This window comes from Balaenoptera physalus, assembly GCF_965194825.1.
Source record: "Balaenoptera physalus genome assembly, chromosome: 12".
Classification (NCBI taxonomy): Eukaryota; Metazoa; Chordata; class Mammalia; order Artiodactyla; family Balaenopteridae; genus Balaenoptera; species Balaenoptera physalus.
The window spans coordinates 87,527,499-87,549,104 of NC_138897.1; the positions used below are offsets into that span (position 1 = coordinate 87,527,499).

The 21,606-nt window shown below is 39.6% G+C and overlaps 1 protein-coding gene across 17 annotated transcripts in view; it reads left to right on the forward strand.

Annotated features, from left to right (window-relative positions):
• ATXN2 (ataxin 2) overlaps positions 1-21,606 on the forward strand; it is a 132,691-nt gene that overhangs the window by 52,610 nt on the left and 58,475 nt on the right. For all 17 annotated transcript variants that reach the window (XR_014251681.1, XR_014251682.1, XR_014251683.1 and 14 more), the window contains exons 6-9: positions 15,497-15,621; positions 18,215-18,306; positions 18,789-18,986; positions 20,457-20,635. Coding sequence is in view for 9 of the 17 variants with exons in the window: in XM_082416756.1 (XP_082272882.1) it covers positions 15,497-15,621; positions 18,215-18,306; positions 18,789-18,986; positions 20,457-20,635 (594 nt within the window). In the remaining 8 variants the exon portion in view is untranslated. The remainder of the gene's footprint in view (positions 1-15,496; positions 15,622-18,214; positions 18,307-18,788; positions 18,987-20,456; positions 20,636-21,606) is intronic.

The following is a 21,606-nucleotide window of genomic DNA, read 5'->3' on the forward strand; positions in this document are numbered from 1 at the left end:
GATAACCTTATGGGGGTTCCTTTGTACGTTATTTTTTGTTTCCCCTTGCTGCTTTTAATATTTTTTCTTTGAATTTAATTTTTGCTTGATTAATATGTGTCCTGGTGTGTTTTTCCTAGGGTTTATCCTGTATGGGACTCTCTGTGCTTCCTGGACTTGGGTGACTATTTCCTTTCCCATGTTAGGGAAGTTTTCCACTATAATCTCTTCAAATATTTTCTCAGACCCTTTATTGTTCTCTTCTTCTGGGATGCCTATAATTTGAATGTTGGTCTGTTTAGTATCGTCCCAGAGATCTCAGAGATTGTCTTCAATTCTTTTCATTCTTTTTTCCTTATTCCGCTCCTTGGCAGTTATTTCTGTCATTTTGTTCCAGCTCACTTATTTGTTCTTCTGCCTCCGTTATTCTGTTATTGATTCCTTCTAGTGTATTTTTCATTTCATTTATTGTGTTGTTCCTCTCTGTTTGTTTGTTCTTTTGTTCTTCTAGATCTTTGTTAAACATTTCTTGTATTTTTTCAATCTGGGCTTCCGTTGTATTTTCGAGATTCTGGATCATCTTTACTATCATTACTCTGAATTTTTTTCAAGTAGATTGCCTATTTCCTCTTTGTTTATTTGGTCTTGTAGGTTTTTACCTTGCTTCTTCATCTGTGACGTATTTTTTTGCCAACTCTTTTTTTTTTTTTTTTTTTTTTAACGAGTGGGATTGTGTTCCTGTTTTACTGGTTGTTTGTCCTGAGGCTTCCACCACTATTGGGTAGAGCTGGGTAGGTTATTGGGTAGAGCTGGGTCTTGGTGCTGAGATGAGGAACTCTGTGAGACCTCACTCTGATGAATATTCCCTGGGGTCTGAGGTTCTCTATTAGTCCAGTGGTTCAGACTCGGAGCTCCCTTCGCAGGAGCTTCTGCCTGACCCCGGGCTCATGAATCAAGATCTTGCAAGTCGTGTGGGACAGCAAAAAAAAAAAAAAAAAAGAGAAGAATTAAAAAGAGAACAGTAACAAAGTAAAAAATAAAATTAGACTAGGAAACTAACAGATATGTTAGAAAGAATGTAAAAATAATAATATAGATGAATCAGCAACCAGAAGGTTCATCAGTACCGCAGTAGTAAAAAAGAGAATGAGGGAAAAGGAAAAAAAAAAAGGGTTGGGGGAAGGCCTTGGCCATGGAGAGCAGGGCCTAAACAAGGGTGAGGTTTGGGTGGTGGGCGGGGCCAATGCTCAGGACCCACAGGGCTGGAAAAGGCCCTGTGGGGTGTGGGGCTTAGGCTCAAGGAACAGAAGGGGCCCAGGTGTGCCCCCCACCCCTGGTGTCAGAGCAGGGGACCTCACCTGGGAGCCCAGCAGCCTTCCTGGGCTCGAGTGGGCAGGGCAAACGCCCTCCTCTCCTCTCACCTGCTCCTCTGGTCTGATGTCAGGGAGGGCCTCCCCCGCCTGCCTCTCCTGATCTCTTGGGCCTCCCTCCTATGTCCCCAGGACCAGTGTGGCTGCATGGGGGTGGAAGGGAGGGCCTTGGAGGGCAGGGGACTGGCCTGGGAGCTCAGCAGGTTCCCCTGCCCCCAGTGGGCGGGGCAATCGCCCTCCGCCCTTCTCCTGCTCCCCCTGGATGGCCCCTCCTGCCTTCCACTCCTGATCTCCCCGGCCTCCCTCCTGTGCCCCCAGGACCCACGTGGCCTGGATGGAGCTTTGGACGAGGGGAACCGGCTTGAGAGCTCAGCAGGCTCCGCTGCCCGAGTGGGCCAGGTGATCGCCCTCTGCTCCCTTCCCACTCTTCCTGGAGAGCCCCTCCTACCTGCCTCTCCTGATCTCCCTGGCCTCAGGGGCACTGATCTTGTTTGGCCTCCACTTCTCTCCCCTTGGTCCCCCTACGTCCTACTGGTTCACTCTGGGGTTCCTCCTGTCTCCTAGGGGGTCAGAGTTCCCCACCAGCAGCCGGCAGGCGCCCTAGTTGTAGGGAGATGCTAAGTCCACGTCTTCCCACACCACCATCTTGACTCCTCCCCCCAGCAGCATTTTAAGTGATAAAATTTCTGAACAATTTCAGCTCAACTTTTAATTTAGCCAATTTAAGGTTTTAAGAAAATTGCTTTTCAAATGTTAAATTACTAATTACAGTGCCTTTTAAAGGGCCTAGTAAAACTAAGGTGAAATATTTTATCTTAAAAATGTTTTATCTGAAGTTTTAACTAGGGAATCCAATTTGTACATCTCACAAACACAGTTTATTAGTAGGGGAAATAAGAACTATTGCATATTTATTTATTTATTTATTTATTTACTTTTGGCCATGCTGCGCCACATGCATGCATGTGGAATGTTAGTTCCCGGACCAGGGATCGAACCCTTGCCCCCTACAGTGGAAGTGCAGAGTCTTAACCACTGGACCGCCAGGGAAGTCCCCAGAACTACTGCTTTTTAATATTTAAGTAGGATATATTTTTCTCTCAGGAATATTTTTTTTATCTCATTTTATCATAGTACTATAAAATTTTGTAGTTCGTTTTGTATAGGAAGAATATCAGGTTTCTTCATTATTGATGCATTCTGGTGCAGATTGGCGCTGCCTAAATAGAGCTTCTGGGTCCAGTTACTTTATTCAAACTTGTGATAAAGTACGTTGTAACATCAAAAGCATTTGTATGGTTGTTTATTGTGGAAGCCCTATATCCTTTGCACTTTCTGAATGGTGCACCGATTGAGATGTCTGTCCTGTTGTTTAGTCATATTCTAGGCTTTTCTGTTGGTTTCCATCAGAGGAACAGAAACACAAATTAATTTGCAAATTGTATTTTTAACAAAACAGAACTTAGGTATTTGCTTTTCCACATCAGTTGATTCTTTCCAGACTTTGGTCAAAGGGGTGCCTGGGTCAGATCTCAGAAAAGAACAAAAGAAAATGATTTGGGTGGTTTGGTTTGATTCTAACTAGAAAACCATAGAGTCTCTCTTTAAATTCTTAATTAACTTATTTTTAACACAAGGAGTGATGTTTGGACTGAAAATAAGAGACTCTTAACATGATACACTGTACTTTTCCTTGGAGCTGCTTGTTGCTCAGGAAGGAATTTATTCACGTGGCATACTGTGTTTCTTAGAGCTCATTATTGCTGCTTTTCCTCTCCTGTATTTGCACTTTGGAAGCTGACATCCTTGAGCTCTCTTGCCTACTTCAGCTGTTCCAGTAGTCTCCATCTCAGTTCTCTTGCTAAGGCTCTGTCATTTCTTCCTTGAATGGTAAATTTACTTTGAGTTTCAGGACTCAGAAACTTTCTGTGATGATCACAGTCAAAATAACTATTGCTCTAGGCTATATTGTTTTGTTGTCAGACATCTCATCCCTTGTTAAAAAATCTACAGTGACCACTGTGGCTTACAGAATAAAGTTGGGATGCCATACCTTGGCATTCAGGGCCCTCCCCAGTGGAACTTCTCTTTTTCAACCTCATCTCTCATTATTCCCCAGTATTAATCCACTTCTTGGCCTAAGGTGGCGTTTTCTGCATGCTAGATATTCTTCTCTCCATTTTTGAGCTTGGTTATCTTACTGCTGGATTTATTCTCCACTCTGAATATCTTCCTTCCTAACTAGAATTTTAGATACTTTTTCAAGACCAAGCTCAAATCTCCTTTCCTCTTTAGTCTTCCCTGACCTTCCCAGCTCACTGTGGTCTGTTTTGATTGCCTATAATAATGGCTTCTAAGCTTTACTACATTTTATTTTCAGCACAGAATAGTTTGTTCCCCCCTACCCCCAAGGAAATCTCATGCTGAATCCCACTTATAAGGCAGTGGTGGGGGAGGGGATTGGGAATTATCCTAGAACCTTATTTATTCAGCTTTTGCTCTGTCTGCTCAGGTACCTTTAAGAAATCAGATTTCATGGAGCACAGTTGAAAAATCAGTTGTCTTACCCCACGTAGTGAACACTCAGCTTTACAAAGCAGTGTATATCTTTTTGTGAGTGTATTTTGTCTCTCCCAATGCATTATAATTTTCTGGAGTTCAGATGTCATGTTTATAGAACCTAGGGATGTGTATACCCTGTGGTATCTAGCATAATGCCTTACAGATATGTAGTAGGTACTCAATGTATACTGATTCTTTCAATTGATATTTTTAAAGTTTTATAGGTCTTTACACACACTACACCCAAGCCAGGGAAAAACTAGTAGTTTTTGGTGTTTCTTTTTTTTTCTTTCTTACATAGACATTGCCATAGACAACTGGTAATTACCACTCATTTCCAGGAAACTCAAGAAAGCAGTTACTCCTAGCCAGACTAAAAGCAGCTTTCCTACAACTTGACATATCCAGAGTATATTTTTTCTGACAAAAGGTTGCTTCTAGTAGGCATTTTAATACCCTTTTGAAATACAGAAAACAAAATCCCAGGTGCTAACTTTGAAAACAAGGCCCAAATGATTCTGGTACAAGTGAGAAAAGTCAGAAGCACAGGTAAGGGAGTGAAGTATTAGAACATGCATGTGGGCTATTTTGAAGGTCTTTTAAAGTAATTAATTTGCCTTAGTTGCTGTGTATGTTAGAAATGCATACATACTTGAATTTATGTCAAAGGACACAATGTATTCATTTGTGAAGAACAGTATGAAATCAACTTTACTTCGGTTCAGTTTGAAATCACGTGAGTAAAAGATATCACACCTTAGAGATTAGCTTATTTTATTTTAGTGCTAACCAGGGTAGAAATAAACCCCTTTCTACTTAAGGGTCACAAAACTCATTTTCCTTGTTAAAGTACCCTAGAGGCAAAGATATGATTAGGTAGTTCTCTGTTTGGAAAAATGACATTCTTTTCTAGTAAGATAAGAAATTATTTTTAAAATTATTGAAAATTTTGAGTAAAATGCGGGGTGCAGGTGGTTGGCCTATTGTTCTTAATTTTGTCGTGTTGGTCTGTCCTGTTCTGTGGAATGTTGTTAGGTGTTGCATGGATTTGCTCACCAGTGTGTTCTCCTTTATTGTAACATCTCCATCTACTAGAAAGTCATGGTTTTGCCATTATTGGCTTTTATTTTATTTGCACAAAAGCCTTTTTTTTTAAATTTAATTTAATTTTTTTGGTTGTGCCCTGTGGCTTGCAGGATCTTAGTTCCCTGACCAGGGATTGAACCAATGCCCTTGGCAGTGGAAGTGCAGCATCCTAACCACTGGACTGCCAGGGAATTCCCCCAGGAGACTTTTAAAGACAGGTGTTTGGTCAAGAATTCTAGCTGCTGGGACAAGGAGAGATTATGAGCAGGGGAGGCTTTGTTGTTGCCTGTTCGTAGGGGACATGTGCTACAGAGATGAATCCTAATTTTCTGTCCTGACCTTATCATGTGTGAAGTCAGGATGACCTATGTTTTGTTTTTCAACACTTTATACTAGTTCTTCCTGATTCATTTTCTCCTTTAAAGCTTAAAGTTGAAGAAAAAACTGACTTTTGTGGATCTAACCTCAAAGACCTGAATTTTGTGGTTACGTAACTGTCATCATATGGTGTATCAAACAAACCACTTCCAACATTTTAAATATTAAATAGTTCTGCTTAACAGGCCCAGAATTATGATTAGAAAATAGTCGTGGTTGTTCAAAATGAACATTATCCACGTCTGCATTTTTTAATAGGCAAGAGCTATTGTCTGATTCATTTTGTAATATAATTATAACTTCTTGGTATTTAGAACAGAGGGGTATATACATTTGGACTGTATTTAAGTTTCCCATAGTTTTGTGGCTAAGACCCTTCTTATATCTTCAAATGTTAGTTTGCAAATGGTAGATTTTGCAAAATTTTATTTTCAAGTTGATCATTTGGAACAGAACACTATTCCTGCAGAAATTTAGCTCTGTTACTTCAATATCATTCATTTCCATCTTATTTTAGCAGCCTGCTTTCATGACTTTGTCATCACTTGTAACTGCTTCTCTTCCAGAATGCCCTCCAAGGTCTACTCTGACCATAGCCACCTTGACCTTTACTCTTCTACTCCTTTTCTTGTTACCTCTCACAGGGCTCTCTGACCCTTCCCTGGCCTTCCATTTTTAAACTCCTCTCTGTCTACTCCTTCAGCTAAGTAAAGGAGTGTGGCTGGGGAAAATACCATTGTGGTGATTGTTAGTTAGGAATGTAGGGTTTCTAGCTCTTGGCTGGAGCTTGAGCTCAGCAGACCCTTTTCTAACCTGTTTCTGCAACCCTAATTAATGACTACCGCCTCCAGTTCCTTACTCTGTTTACCTCGTTTCCTTTATCCACAGCAGAATGCTCTTTCTTCCTGCTTTTTAGAACACATAGCCAGTGTTCTTAACCTGGATCCATGGATTTCCAAATGGTTCATGGATAAGATTCAGGGCATTGATGAACTTGGGTGGGAAAAAATATCACATCTTTATTTTCATTAATCTTTGATTGAAATGGAGCGTTTCTTTCCGTTATTAATGCAGACAACAGACCACTAGGGTTAGCAGTATCTGTGACTTCCATGCCTATAGAATTCAGTTAATTTCATATCATTTGTATAGATTTGGATTTTTTTAATTAATTAATTAATTAATTTGGTTGCGCTGGGTCTTAGTTGCGGCAGGCGGGCTTCTTAGTTGTGGCATGCAAACTTTTAGTTGCAGCATGCATGTGGGATCTAGTTCCCTGACCAGGGATCGAACCTGGGCCCCCTGCTTTGGGATTGCAGAATCTTAATCACTGCACCACCAGGGAAGTCCCTAGATTTGGTTGGGTTTTTTTGTTTTGTTTTTTTTTTTAATTTTAAAATTTTTATTTTTTTATTATTTATTTTTGGCTGCGTTGGGTCTTCATTGCTGCACACATGCTTTCTCTAGCTGCAGTGAGCGGGCTTCTCATTACAGTGGCTTCTCATTGTGGAGCGTGGGCTCTAGGAGTGTGGGCTTCAGTAGTTGCAGCGCGTGGGCTCAGTGGTTACGGCATGTGGGCTCTAGGGCGCTCGGGCTTCAGTAATTGTGGTGCGTGGGGCTCAGTAGTTGTGGCTCATGGGCTCTAAAGCGCAGGCTCAATAGTTGTGGTGCACGGGCTTAGTTGCTCCGTGGCATGTGGGATCTTCCCGGACCAGGGCTCGAACCCATGTCCCCTACATCGGCAGGCAGATTCTTCACCACTGCACCACCAGGGAAGCTCTCCTTTGATTTTCTGTGCATTTTTTGCATTTAAATCCATAGGCTTCCTGCAAATGCTGAAGGGGTCCATAGATCAAAGAAAAAGGTTAAGAATCCTTAATCTAGAGGCTCCCTGTGCCCCATTTCCCTGCAGTTTTCTCTTTTTTTTCTCTCTCTTGCCTGAGGACAACACCTCCACTTGTCCCTTTGCTTTTGTTGTTCCGTTCCGCACACCCTGGGCCCTTACTGTGTTCATTATTCCCATCTTATTTGTTTATCCTATTCTTTAATACTGTGTTCTTTAATATTATCTGTATAATAAAATACATGGTTTAGTATATATTCATAGTGTAAAAACTTACATAAAACGTAAAAGTATAAAATAAAAAGGGTAATCTCTCCTCTGGCCTCAAATTCCATTTCCTTGGGGGAATCCTATGGACTTGTGTGCAATTCAGAAAAATACTATTTTTAACTCTACTCTAGTCTGTATTAGAACACCTTTTACTTCCCCCTAAATTATATTTTAGCACTTTACACGTTAGATTCTAAAAGATTTACTCCACCTCTGTTAATTATTCTCCCTTAGCTGGGAGCTTCTGCAGGAAAAGACGGGGATTGTGTCTCAGTCAAAAATGAATCCCCAGCTCATCCAAACTGAATGACCAGCACGTACATTATCAGTACTCAGCAATGCTAAAATTGAATTAAAAATGGCCTCTTAGTTGCTAGGTTGGTACCCACTGTAACTGATGCTCTGTTGTATATAGATTGGTCCATATAAAACTCATGGTACATGATGAGAAAATATTTTTTTATTTTTTTAAAAATTATTTATTTATTTAATTTTGGCTGTGTTGGGTCTTCGTTTCTGTACGACGGCTTCTCTAGTTGCGGCAAGCAGGGGCCACTCTTAATCGCGGAGCGCGGGCCTCTCACTATCGCAACCTCTCTTGTTGCGGAGCACGGGCTCCAGACGCGCAGGCTCAGTAGTTGTGGCTCACCGGCCTAGTTGCTCCGCGGCATGTGGGATCTTCCCAGACCAGGGCTTGAACCCGTGTCCCCTGCATTGGCAGGCAGATTCCCAACCACTGCACCACCAGGGAAGCCCGAGAAAATATTTTTTTTAATTGTTGAAAAATGTCACAGTATTAATAATTGATCAAAACAGAACAGTATCATTGAAATAAGTTTTTTTATTTATCTGGAATTTCAGTGTTTGAGAAAAAGTTTAATTGAGAGGTGAAATGGGTAGCTGAGGATTTTGGTGAAGACTTTTCTGAAAGTACATTTGAGGGCTTCTGATGTCAAGTCTGATAATGATTTTTTAATTTCATTCACTTTTATGTCATTTTGTAGTTTTAATTTTAAATTTATTTTTATTAACTTAAAGCATGTCACTAGCACATTACTTTTTTCACCACTATTCTGGCCATTTAAAAAAATCTCAGACAACTTTGATTTTTCAGAGTCCTAATTGACTGAGGATATATTGATAGAAGAGGAAAAGTTGAGCAGAGAACATTTATTTCCTGGGTGTGGGGCTGAGGAATGCCTGAGAGAGGCTGCGCATTGGTTGAGACATTTCTTTCTGATTACCACCAGGTGGCAGCACTGACTCAGAACGACTGGGTTTCTGCCCTGAATCAGAAGGAAGGGAAGGTTTAGAGGCAGGGGACAATATTATGCCCTTTCCCTCTGTCTCCCCCTTTCCCTAAATTGGATGTCATAAAGCAGGGAATGAAGCACATCTTCGTTATATTTTATTATCTGATCATTTTATTGTTTTTTTTTTCTTTCTGTGCTTGTAGTTCCTTCAGAAACAGGTAACGTTTTTCTGCCAGTCACATTGTATTCTTGCTTCTTGCTTTTATAATGCTTTTGCTTCTTATCATAGAGGATAATGGAAAATTAATATATTCTGACTTTATGGCATTGGAAAATCTGCACACAAATTCACACAATTGCAATTAGATTATAGCCAGTTGATTTTCTGAATTTTGCGGAAATCCTGGCAATAACATTTTACTATTTAATACCAACAATGATTTTTCAAAAATCCAAACATGGCTGTTAATAAAATAACATATTGAGGATTTACAGTAGTAGATACTGGTAATAGTGTAGAATGGAATATCCAGGTCTCACTTCCTTCTAACTGATGATACTATGTTGACCTGAAATACAGTATTTAGGAGCAGGCTTTTCCCTGCCATCTTGACACTTTAGCCTCATTTTGCTGATTCTCTACTTCTGCACATCTCATGCACGTCCTTCCCTAAACCGTTTGCTTATCTTTATTTATTTATTTTTTTGGGGGTATTTATATCAACTTTATTTCAACTTTGCATATTTTTTATGACATGTGCATTATTGTTTCATCGCTTTCAAACCTGCCTCATGTTTTTCACAGTTAACTTTGATTTATTCTTGTGAGCAGACTTGAATCAAAGCACTACATTTACTAATGATGGTAGATTCTTCTGAAGCTCTTTTTTTAAAAATCTTTATTGGAGTATAATTGTTTTACAATGGTGTGTTAGTTTCTGCTGTATAACAAAGTGCATCAGCTATACATATATCCCTATATCTCCTCCCTCTTGCGTCTCCCTCCCACCCTCCCTATCCCACCCCTCTAGGTGGACACAAAGCACCAAGCTGATTTCCCTGTGCTATGCAGGTGCTTCCCACTAGCTATCTGTTTTACATTTGGTAGTGTATATATGTCCATGCCACTCTCTCACTTTGTCCCAGCTTACCCTTCCCCCTCCCCGTGTCCTCAGGTCCATTCTCTATGACTGCGTCTTTATTCCTGTCCTGCCCTTAGGTTCATCAGAACCTTTTTTTTTTTTTCTTTTTTAGATTCCATATATATGTGTTAGCATATGGTATTTGTTTTTCTCTTTCTGACTTACTTCACTCTGTATGATAGTCTCTAGGTCCATCCACCTCACTACAGATAACTCAATTTCGTTTCTTTTTATGGCTGAGTAATATTCCATCGTATATATGTGCCACATCTTCTTTATCCATTCATCTGTCGATGGACACTTAGGTTGCTTCCATGTCCTGGCTGTGGTAAATAGAGCTGCAGTGAACATTGTGGTACATGACTCTTTTTGAATTATGGTTTTCTCAGGGTATATGCCCAGTAGTGGGATTGCTGGGTCACATGGTAGTTCTATTTTTAGTTTTTTAAGGAACCTCCATACTGTTCTCCATAGTGGCTGTATCAGTTTACATTCCCACCAGCAGTCATTTGCTCATCTTTAAAAAGGGACTTTCTTTGGGGGAAATTTTTAAATTAAGGAATATCATTCCCTACTAACAGATACATACTTTTGTGTTTTCCCTCCCCCGCTTTTCTGCCCTGAAAGGAAAATGTGATGCTAAGTAACAACCTGTGAACAGTTAATTCCTTTATAAGGTTGGTATTGTAAACAGAAGGTTTAAGATGAAAATGTAGCATTAAAAAAATTAGGTTGTTTAATAATGGCCTCTTAATACCACCTAAATTGTAATTAGCAGAGTATAGCTTGGTTCAGTGAAGTTTTAAATGCTTGCTTTTTCACATTGGCTCCCTGTTTGGGATTCTTTTTGATTTTGTTTAAAATAATACTGATAGAAATATATTTAAGCTATTTTTATTGTATATTTCAGTTTTTCAATTTGAGGACAGCTTGGCTCAGTCCCTAGTCTTTCCTAAATACTTTGACATAACACACGTACCCTACAATGATAAAAGTCCATTTATGTGATCTGTTAAAAAAAAATCTTCTATTGTTCTGGGTTTTAATTTCTTGAATAAAAAACATATTTAATGCTGGGTTTCCATCTAAGTAAATGCTTTACTCATTTAAATACATGCTTTTCAAAAACTTATGTGATTAAAACATTAACAGAATCTTAAATATGAATTAATAATCCCACTACTTCTTGTAGAACAGCGGTCCCCAACCTTTTTGGCACCAGGGACCAGTTTCGTGGAAGACGATTTTTCCAGGGGTGGGTGGGGGATGGTTTTGGGATGATTCGAACGCATTACATTTATTGTGCACGTTATTTCTATTATTATTACACTGTAATATATTATGAAATAATTATACAACTCACCATAATGCAGAATCATTGGGAGCCCTGAGCTTGTTTTCCTGCAACTAGATGGTCCCATCTGGGGGTGATGGGAGACAGTGACACCCAAAGTGTGTTGCTTATGTCCAGTCTACTCTGTGATCTCGTTTTGGTTGCTGTCACTGCAGAAAACCCCACTTCACAAAAGATAGGATGTTGGAAATGGAAGCAGGCTTTTCAGTGCTTTTGTGGCAATCTCAGGATATTGCACCTTGACTTTAATAATCCAGAACGTATGGAGATTTGAAGTTGTCTCAAACATACTTTTAAGGCCACTGTCATTTGCGATCTCAAGCAGTTGATCCTCTTCTAGCACGAACAAAGTTGATTCACGTCGTTTATTCACAAATGGGTCGCGGATCCATTCCTTCCCAATTCGGGGGTCTTTTGTGTTTGGGAAGTAATGCTCAAACTCTTTTGAAAGCTGAGATAGGTGATCATGCACACCAGCTAGGAGAAAGAAGACCCTGGCTCATTTCTTTCAAAATCTCTGCTAATGTTTGAAACATGTCAGAAATCCCAGTGTTCACTTGTTGCCCCCGTAATTCCAATTCAGCTTTGAATGCAGCCACTTTATCTGCCGACTTGAACACAGTTATTCTCCCTTCAAGTGACAGATTGAGTTTGTTGAGCAGGTTGAATATGCCACACAAGTAAGCAAGTTTTGCGACCCATTCTGTGTCACTGAAATGTGCTGCCAGTGGTGACTGTTTTTCTAAAAGAAATCTCTGGAACGGCTCTCATAACTCAAAAACTCTGGCCAGTGATCTACCTTTAGAAAGCCATCTCACTTCTGCGTATAAGAGAAGACGTGTGTGCTCTGCGTCCATCTCCTCACAGAGCTGCGTGAACAGACGTGAGTTAAGGGCATGTACTTTAATGTGGTTGATCATTTTAATCACATCCTGCAAAATATTAAGTTCAGGTGACATTTTTTGGCTAGCCAGCATTTCTTTATGGATGACACACAGTGTATAGACTCACATTCAGAAGAAACCTCTTTGATCCGACTAGTGAAACCAGAAAACCGTCCAGTCATGGCAGTCGCTCCGTCCGTGCATATACCGACACAAAATGACCAGTGGAGTTTTCCTGATGTGTAATCATTCAAAGACTTGAATAGTTCTGCAGCTGTGGTGTTGGTTGGCAACAAAAGTGCACATAACATATCATCACGCACATCCTCCTGAAAATTATATCGCACAAAAACAAGCGTTGTTGCCTTGTCAACATCGGTAGACTCGTCAACCTGGATTGTGTACCACGGCGACTCATTAATCCTCTCTAACAATTGTGCCTCAACATCCTCTACTATTTCATCAATTCATCTAGTTATAGTGCTAGCCGAAAGAGGAACATGTGCCACCTTTTGAACTGCAGCCTCTCCTAAAAGTTCACGACAAATGTCCTTAGCAGCAGGCAGGATCAACTCTTCACCAGTAGTAAAGGGCTTCTTAGCTTTAGCAATGCGGTTTGCCGCTAAGAATGATGCTCTCAGTGCAGACACATTTGATGAAGTGGTGGCCTTCAGTAATTGCTTCTGTTCTTCGTGTTCACGTTTTTTTTTCTTTTGAAAAACTCCAAAGGCTTGTCTTTTAATGCAGGGCGCTTGGTCTCCATGTGGCAAAGCAGTTGTGAAGGTTTCATGGCTTCGTTGGATAGCTGGTCACCACATATTATACAAGTGGGCTTGGAGAATGTGAATCACCTGTTGCAATGAACCCGTAATTTAAGTAGGACTCTTGGTATTTTCTTTTCAGTGCAACTTTCTTTTTGTTGGCAGTCTCAGAGTCTTCTGCTGTCTCGTCATTGGGTCTTTCCCCCTTTTCAAAGAAGCTCTCCAGTGATGTTTGTTTTCCACTCATTTTGGCTAGGGTTAGCTTGTGGGCTTACCAAAACTGTGACTGAGACAAGTGCACAGTGCGGGAAAGAGGCGCAGACGGAAGTGGTAATTAAAATAATGGGCGGGTCACGCACGGACTAAAATAAGTGTCGGATTCTGACTTAAAGCCTGCCACCAGATACAGCTGTACAATTGAAGTACATCATCTCACTTGCCCCTATAAAGCCTGCCACCGGATGCAGCTTAATTGTCACTTGCCACTCACTGACAGGGTATTGATATGAGTCTGCAAGCACTTATGGTCTCAGTGCAGTCAAACCTCTCTGCTAATGATAATCTGTATTTGCAGCTGCTCCCCAGTGCTATCATCTCACTGCCTCAGCTCCACCTCAGATCATCAAGCATTAGATTCTCATAAGGAGCATACAACCGAGATCCCTCGCACGCGCAGTTCACAGTAGGGTTCGTGCTCCTATGAGAACCTAATGCTGCCGCTGATCTGACAGGAGGCGGAGCTCGGGCGGTAATGGGAGTGATGTGGAGTGGCTGTAAATGCACATGAAGCTTCTCTTGCTTGCCTGCCACTCACCTCCTGCTGTGCAGCCTGGTTCCAGTACCGGTTCATGGCCCTGGGGTTGAGGACCCCTGTTGTAGAAGATAACATGACTGGTTTGTAATTTTTCTGTGGTCTAGTTTTCTGTTCTAATTTTGTGAGAATTAAAGTAGGGAATTTCAGCCACCTAATGTAAGTCATTATTTGATGTTTTTCCTGGAGCATTTCACATTCTTGAAAATACATATGGCAAAATCAGTTTTACCAAGAATTTCTGTAACTTTAAGATGATGTAGAGTAGAGCTTGACTCAGGCAGGTGTCATATAAAGCCAAGTTTTTAGGACCATCAGTGGCTTACAGCTGAAGATGGCATTATGAAGATAACATCAGTGGCGAGAACCTCTTAGCTTTTCCAAAATGCAGTCATCTTCCAGTGAATGCTAATCCCACTCCCAGCTGAGGCATGCTGCTTTGGGGATCCCCCTTGGTACGCTCTTGGCTCTTACATAATTGCTAGCAACGGGAGCCATGCTGCCTGATAGAGCTGGCAGCTAAGCCCATAGGTGCAGTTATGCTTTTATTCCCTAGTGTGCATGAATACACACCCACATCCACTTATCCACCTGTAGTTTGAGATGAGAGGAGGTAAGAGCTAGCTAGGCTTATTATAGTGCCATGCCTAAATTTGCTGGCTCAAGTTTCTTATTTCACCATCACCTTGCCCATTGGGGAGCCAGTGACAGTTATAGAAAGAGTACCAAATCAAAAATCCATCTGGAATTATCTCTTTTGAAGGAGACACAGGTGTTGATTTTTTCCCTTCCTCCTCCTCCTTGATGGCAGCTTGAAGTAAGGGTGAGGGTATGGTGACTGGGAGCCAGTACTCTCTAGCAGAGCCAGATCAGCAGAAGTACTAACTCCACAGCCCTGTGCTAGGTGATACCTTATAGGTCCAGACATCTAAATGTAAGCTGGTATCTCCAAAGCATTTCCTAACACTGTCATTGCCCAAGTAGACCTTTATTTAGCTGGGTCCTAACTTCCAACTAGAGATTTTCTTTTCTGGACAGCAGCTATGATATAGATAGTTCCTGTCAGGTGAGCATACTAATACCATTCTGCTCTCACAAGCTAGTGCTTCTCAGTAACATTAGCAGAGGAGGAGAGGATACATTAGGTGAGAAAGTATTGACAGGAAGTCCAGGTAGGCCTGCCACCTGAACCTTCTGGGGACAGATAACACTGTGGGGCCTGAGCTTTGTATTGGAGTGGCTCTAGGGAAATATGGGTTCTGTGTGGGGGTGGGTCACTTCGAATGGCTTTAGTTACTTAATGGCAACAGTATGTTAGGATACTGACCCCTGCGTGTAGACGTGGATTTGGAAAGTTAAAAGATCAACATACGTTTGGCTGAAGGAGCTCTGAGGGCATATCTAATTACTGGGTCTGTTAAACAAAAGAGATCTTGTTTTAGATGGATTGATAGAAAATTTCTGGATGAATTCTGAAACACAAAGCAATTATTTTTAATACAATTTATGACTTGTGTGAATACATTATAACATTTCATGTGGCTTAAAATTATATGGGTAAAACACACCTTCACCAATAATCATCTGTGATGCCATTTACTGAATTAAGTTTTTTGAAGGTTATAATATTAGACGCATTACACATCTGAAAGCATACTGTTAATGAATGCTATTCTTTCTGTATCAGAAATTCACTTTTCATAATTATCATTTAGCATACATCTCTGTTGATAAATCCATGTATGTATTCACATAGCCCATTGTCTGGTTGTATGATCTTTCAACCAAAACCATCCTTTGCAGATGCTTTTACTGACTCTGCTATCAGTGCTAAAGTGAATGGTGAACACAAAGAGAAGGACCTGGAGCCCTGGGATGCAGGTGAACTCACTACCAGTGAGGAACTGGAGGCTTTGGAAAATGATGTTGTAAGCAAAATCTTTTCGATTAGTCATGTGATGTGGTCATGTGATATGGTATGACATCCTATCACTTGGTTTTAATTTAAGTATGTTGTTGTGAATATATTTAAAGTAGCAGTTTTATTGTGTAAATAGAGACTTTGCCCTAGGCAGTATATACAGAAAAATGTTTCTTTGGGATGCTTATGAATTATTTGTATGTTTTTAAAGTAAGTCCTAATAAGCAACTTAAAAATTTAAATTGGAAACCATGGGAAACTAGAAATGCTGGCATGTTTTGCTTTGAGTACTCTGCAGAATAAGGCAGCCTAAGAAAAGTGGTGTCTTGTCTGATGACTTTACCTAGCGGTGAGGTCGAAGTGTGACTTTTAGGCTTCTTGTCTGTCAGAGAGGCACTCATTATTAAGATATATTGTTAGATTACATTAGAATTAAAGCAATAAGTAAACTTATTTGTCTTAAAATTAGGAACATTCTCTACAAAAATCTATTTCCAGAAGCCTCTTGGCATATATTATACTTTTCGCACAACACATCATCTATAAATCAAATACTTAATAATGACTCTGTCATTAGGATTCTGTAAATTCTGTTTCTAAACTGTGGAGATACAAGCAAAGTCTCTTGCCAAAAATGAGTGTTTAGATAGTAAAATTTGAATGGGATGGGGGACTTCCCTGGCGGTCCAGTGATTAGAACTTCACCTTCCAATGTAGGGGGTGCGTGTTTGATCCCTGGTCGGGGAGCTAGGATCCCACGTGCCTCATGGCCAAAAAACCAAAACATAAAACAGAAGCAATATTGTAACAGATTCACTAAAGACTTGTAAAAAAGTGGTCCACGTCAGAAAAAATCTTTAAAAAAAAAAATTTCAAAGGGATGAAGAATCTTTCATTGAATATTACAGAAAAGTCTTATTCAACAAATCTGCGTTTGATGTTTAAGTCATTGTCTAGTTGCAAAACTGGAAATACATAGTCAGCGTATCATTATTAATTTTCAAACTTTTTAAAGAAGCATATATAACTGAATGTGAAGGTTCTCAGGTTTGTGCAGCACATCACCTCTGTGGAGGATATGGAAAAGCAGGCACTCTTTTTTTTTTTTTTCTAATTGATAGCGAAGCAGTTAAATTGATAGACGCTTTCTAGAGAGCGTTCTGGCAATGTTTATCAGAATTTAAAACACACATACACTTTATTTATTTAATCTACTCTGGGTCTTAGTTGCGGCACGCGGGCTTCTTAGTTGTGGCATGCGGACTCTTAGTTGCATGCATGTGGGATCTAGTTCCCCAACCAGGGATCGAAGCCGGGCCCTCTGCATTGGGAGCGTGGAGTCTTACCCATTGGACCACTAGGGAAGTCCCCACACATACACTTCGGTCCAGCAATTCTACCTCTGAGAATTTATCCATAAGACTTTCAAATAATTATGTATGAGGATGTTTTTAACAGCATTTTATTCTAATAGTGAAAAATAGGAAACATCCTAACTGTCCATCAATAGGGCATGGGTTAAATAGATTTATTGTACCTCTGTTCAGTTGAAGTACTGTATGTCCACTGGAAAGAAAGATATTCTGGGAAGATATCTAAAACTTATTAAAAGAAAAAGCAAGTTGCAGAGAATTTTCAAAAAAGAGAGCTGATGATAATAATCATATTCTTACATATGCACAGAGAATGTCTGGAATTATGCCCAAGAAGTTGTTAATGGTGGTTATCTGTGCACACTGGGATTGTCAGATTTTACTTTTCACTGGATGTCTTTCTGCACTGTTTAAATTTTTTACATGGAGTATATACTAAAAGAGCATATTTTAAAGCTTCCATAGGTAACTGATTTCCTACCCACATGTGTTTGGCCGAAGTAGTTGATTTAGTGGTGGAATTACATTATAGTTTTATCTGGAGTAGCACAGAGGGAGCCAAGGTTAATGGGTGACCTTAGAGGCAAGTTTTAGTCTTGAAATTGCCATCAACATTGCTCAGATGATGCTGTGCCCTCTTCTGACATGGATAATGATAACCCCTTTCTATCAGTCAGACCTGATGATCAGTCAACTCAAAGAGGTTTCAGGTAAATACCTTGTAGAAAGGTCACCGTTAGGGAGAAGGGAAAGGAGAGAACCCTGACCTGAGGCTATTTTATGAAGTAACTAAAATGTTCTGAACTTTTACTAATAACATCTCAAATAATTGTTTCGTATACAGTTGACCTTTGAACAGCACAGGTTTGAACCACACTGGTCCACTTTATACGCATTTTTTTGCAATAGTGAATACTATAGTAATGCACTATCCCAAGGTTGGTTGAATCTACAGATTTTCGACTATTCCTGGAGTCAGTGACCCTAACACCCCACCCCCTGAATTGTTCAAGGTTCGACTGTAGTTATTTACCAACTTGTAGGGGCTGATGTGTAGAAGAAAGTTTTTCCTTAAGACATTTTTAAAGCAAATTTTTGCCTGTTTTTTAATTTTGCTAGATTTTGCTTGAATAGTATGAGATATTGTTAATGTAGATATCGACTATAACTGAATTAAAGAAGACAAATACTTTGTCATTTTGAAAAATGAGCTTCATTTTCTTCTAGTCTAATGGATGGGATCCCAATGATATGTTTCGATATAATGAAGAAAATTATGGTGTAGTGTCTACATATGATAGCAGTCTATCTTCATATACGTAAGTTTTAAAAGTTTGCTTTTGTTTTAATACATATTTGCCTTTGATTTTCATCAACTTAAATTATGATGTTGAATAAATGTTTCTGTTGGATTTTAAGTTAAACGATTATGTGAAAGAATTATCCTTTTACTACCTACGCTGATAAATTCCCATTAAAACAGGGAAATATAGTTTACTTATACCCTAATTTTTTGCTCTAAATAAATTTTGTTTCCTTTTTACACTGTAAAAACTCTAAATTGGTAAGTGCAAAGGTTATGGGGGACTAGTCAACCAGTTTTGGAAATGTTATATTCCTCTAGGGAAAAGGTAACAGAAGAAAAATCAAGTTTTGATTTATAAATAAATAGATGACTGTAGCTCTCTTACAGTTTTACCAGCATTTTAAACTCTGAACTCTCTTAATAGTTGATTGTGACAGATATGTAAACTATGACTTAAAGAAACTCACTTTGCTTTTTCTTTTCGTCATGTTCCAGGGTGCCCTTAGAAAGGGATAACTCAGAAGAATTTTTAAAACGAGAAGCAAGGGCAAACCAGTTAGCAGAAGAAATTGAATCAAGTGCCCAGTATAAAGCCCGGGTGGCCCTGGAAAATGATGATAGGAGCGAAGAAGAAAAATACACAGCAGTTCAGAGAAATTCCAGTGAACGTGAGGGCCACAACATAAACACTAGGTATTTAAAGGAAATCATGATGCAGTATTTTGGATACACAACTCAAGGTCTGTGTGAGAAGGTGTATTATTATTACTATATTTCATCTTCCTTTAACCTAGCTTAGGTAGAGAATGCAAATGGAGTTGGTTTCAGGTTCTGTTAGAGAAAAGATTACAGTAATCTTGGAAAGTATTTTTTGAGCATCACCTCTGTGGAGCCAAGTGTTGGATATACAGTGATGAGCAAGTCAAGGTCTGGAAGAGCTTGTTAAAGAATAATGAACAGGTTGTGGGGGGAGTACATATAATTACAGTTCATTATGATTTCCTAGATTAGAGGGGTGGTCAAAGTACTAGAAACATGCAAGTGAGGAGGAACTAGCATAACTTCGTGGGGTGAGAGAATGCCTAACAGAGGAGGTGATGTTTTGTGATAGGATAGTAGATCTGTCTGCCACTCAAAGAGACATAAAACAGAGGAGTTCCTTGCATGGTGAAAGACAGGTGAAAGAACTTGTCCAGTTCAGGGAAAACCTAGTTGTTTCATATGTCTGGAATACAGGGTGTATGTTGAGGTTGCAGTGGTAACAGTTGGTGATAGGAACTGAGGTAGTGAAATTCTTCCTGTGTCATGTTAAAAAGCACCCTGTAGATAGGGGATGGCATGAACCAACTATGGGACATTGAGAACTGGCTGAGACATAGAGATCAGTTATTGTATTGAAATAGTTCAAGTGTGAGAACTTGGTAACCAATGAGACCAGAACCAGTGATAGAAAGGTTAGAAAAACCAGGGATGACCCTGAGTTTTATTTGATAACCAAGCAGATTGGTGGTTGTACTGGTAATGGCGGTAGAAAACATGGAGCAAGCTTGAGGAGAGATAGAGTGAGTCCATTTGTGCAATTTACTGCATTTGAGGGGCTCACAGGTCTTCTGTGCATTTATTCATAAACATGTTGAGAAACACCTACTACATACCTGGTAGAATAAGATACACATTCTGTCTTCAAGGCACTCACAGCTTAGGAGTCGTGATTTGAATTAAAGTGTTCAGGGAGAGGTGTTGAGACTGTGAGACTGACCGTGTGGATTTGAGGGATTGATGTTGAAGCCATGAATAACTAATGAACAGCCACCAAGAGAAGAGATCACAAAGAAAACGAAGTAGAGAAAACCAAGGAAGATCAGTTTCAAGAAGACAGATGATGATTGATAGAAACAGCCATAAAGAGGCCAAGTGGATAAGAATGAATACACATCTGTTATATTTTGTCCTTAGCGGGATTATCTGAGGGAAAGGAAAGGCCAGAGGCTAGAGCTTAGAGTAATATGGAAGAATAGGGGTGTCTGGAAGTGGGGCCGTTTGGTTTTAAGTGTTTAACCTTTTAATAACAAGCATTCCCTTCTGCCTAAATTACTTTTAGATATGTTTCATTGGCCTGGTATCTGTTAGGATAAAATGATTTAAAGGATCTCTCATTTTCAGGGAAAATAAATATATTCCTCCTGGACAAAGAAATAGAGAAGTCATATCCTGGGGAAGTGGGCGACAGAATTCACCGCGTATGGGCCAGCCTGGATCGGGCTCCATGCCATCGAGATCCACCTCTCACACTTCAGATTTCAACCCAAATTCTGGTTCAGACCAAAGAGTAGTTAATGGAGGCAAGTATTTTGACCAAATTTGTCAATGTCATTCATCAAATACAGTTTTCTGAATATTTACAGTTTTACATCGTTGATAAGAACATGCGTACCTTTAATGATTTCTGTGGAGTAGTTTTCACTTAATTTAAATTTGCCTTTGTGGATATCAAATTAGTAAAATTAGTAAAAATTAGTATGTTATTGGCATATACAGCATTTAGCATGATGAAATACTCATGTATTAAGATAAAGTGCTAAATGTAACCAAAGACATTCACTTGGCAAAAAAAACACTTCACATATGTGAAGAAATTGGAAACTTTGGGTAGGTTCTCAATTTTAAAAATACTGGATGATAAACTTATTTAGATATAGTTTACATGGAAAATCCCAATCTGTGTGAAACACTCAGTGGTTAATATAGATTCATTTTTATGAACTGTTTGTTTATATATTTATATTCTGCTTACTTCAAGAAAGGATTTGAGGTAACTTGCAATACAAGACACAACCAAGAGTCATGTGAAGATGGTGAAGAAAAAAAGTGCTTAAAAAAAAATAGAAACAACTCTTAGTGTAAGGGTGAATATTGTAGTTTAGCTTAAGTAAAATACAGAAACTTGTGTCTTTAGTAGGAAGATATTTTTTTCTATTCTACCTCTGTATCTAGGTTAAATATAGCTCACGGGTCATGGATCTCTCATACAAGTCAGGGGTATTGGACACAGCAGTGCCATAGACTGTATGGAACCATGGTAATTAATGATACTGTTGGGGGACTTCCCTGGCAGTCGTGCTCCACTATTTACAGTAGCCAGGACCTGGAAGCAACGTAAGTGTCCATCAACAGATGAATGGATAAAGAAGATGTGGCACATATATACAGTGGAGTATTACTCAGCCATAAAAAGAAACAAAATTGAGTTATTTGTAGTGAGGTGGATGGACCAAGAGTCTGTCATACAGAGTGAAGTAAGTCAGAAAGAGAA